Source organism: Pteropus alecto, unplaced genomic scaffold (genome assembly GCF_000325575.1).
Source record: "Pteropus alecto unplaced genomic scaffold, ASM32557v1 scaffold8, whole genome shotgun sequence".
In the NCBI taxonomy this organism is placed as follows: domain Eukaryota; kingdom Metazoa; phylum Chordata; class Mammalia; order Chiroptera; family Pteropodidae; genus Pteropus; species Pteropus alecto.
Window position 1 is genome coordinate 18,590,608 of NW_006494609.1, and position 1,293 is coordinate 18,591,900.

The 1,293-nt window shown below is 60.5% G+C and overlaps 1 protein-coding gene across 3 annotated transcripts in view; it reads left to right on the forward strand.

Moving 5' to 3' along the window:
- The first annotated feature begins 1,020 nt into the window (after positions 1-1,020).
- Positions 1,021-1,293, forward strand: part of PAPOLA (poly(A) polymerase alpha) — a 59,007-nt gene continuing 58,734 nt past the window's right edge. For 2 of the 3 annotated variants that reach the window (XM_006925570.3, XM_015599625.2), the window contains exon 1: positions 1,021-1,238. In XM_006925570.3, the coding sequence (XP_006925632.1) occupies positions 1,231-1,238 (8 nt within the window). In that variant the 5' untranslated portion in view covers positions 1,021-1,230. The remainder of the gene's footprint in view (positions 1,239-1,293) is intronic. The other variant, XM_006925571.3, reaches the window with a different exon arrangement.

A 1,293-nucleotide genomic window follows, 5' to 3' on the forward strand; every position in this document is an offset into this window, starting at 1 on the left:
TTCCTTCCCGCCTTCCCTTCCATTACCCTTCTGTGTGACACTTTAGAACACGTTCTAATTCAAAACAGCGAAGGATTATCAGCGTCCAGACGGTCTCAGGCACTCTTTCTCAAACTTTTGCTGGGAGTGGGGAGAAAGACTCCCAGGTCCCACTTCGGGGATAGGTTTGGGTTGGAAAACACAGCCTCAGAAAAATTATGGCAGAAACAGCCTTGGCTAAACCCCCAACGGTTACAGCTTTACCTATCAGTTGCAGAGCACCATTTGTTAAAGAATGAAATTAACTCGTGCTCCAGAATCTGTCATCAATCCTACCCTGAGAATTTATTCATTGAATACTTCTTAAACGCCTGCGTACATACATCAGCGGACGAAACAGCCGAAATGCTCTGTCGGGGGGCAGGAGGGTTAACTCAACTCCAGCGGGGAAGGTGGGGCCCTAATACCTCTGCGCCCTCTGTACCAGCTGCGCTAAGCACCCCTCTTGCACTATCATATTTAACAAGAATTAAGTTTATTCTCAGTGCAGAACAGTACGAAGAGGCTGGGTAACTAGTTACAACCCAAGGCACCGACCCACGTGGCCGCATTCCGAGCCCCGCGCTTGCGAGGCACATGGGGGACGCGTGGGTGCCTCGGTCCCCTCCAAGCACCTTCACGGACTCGGGCCGGGAGCGCAGGCGCAGCGACCTCAGGCGGCGAGGACGGCAGGACCCCACAGTGCGCCCAAAGCGGCGCCTCGTGGTCCTGGGGCTTCACCGAGCTTTTCCTCGCGCCGTTCAGGCCGCGTCACCCCCGTCGGTGACGACAGCGTCCCCCAGTGAAGGACGACTCACCGCCGGGGCTTGCCGCACGGCTCCCAACCGACGCACCGCACCCCCGCAGAAGCGTGACGGGGATGGGGCGGAAATCGCTAGACAGCCGGCTGCCTTCCGAACTACGCTTCCCGTGAGGCTTCGCGGCGCCGGACGGCCTCTGCGCAGGCGCGCGCACGGCGTGCGTGCCGGCGTCAGCGGTTCTAGAACGTTGCTGTGGTAGCGCTCGGGCGCCATGTTAGGACGAAGGGGAAGGAGGAGAAGCGCTTAAAGCGGCGGGAGCGGGTGCGGGAGTGGGGTTGGACCCAGGGCTGAGGCAGGCCCCCCTCCCTCCCGCCTCAGTGGATCATGCCCAGGGCGGCAGCGGCCGCGGTTGCGGGGGGGAAGTGACTGGGCGGTGCCGGCGCAGGAGACGATGCCGTTGTAAGTGATCTGTATTCTGTTTTCTCTCGCACGCCGGCGGGGCCTGCGGGGCGTC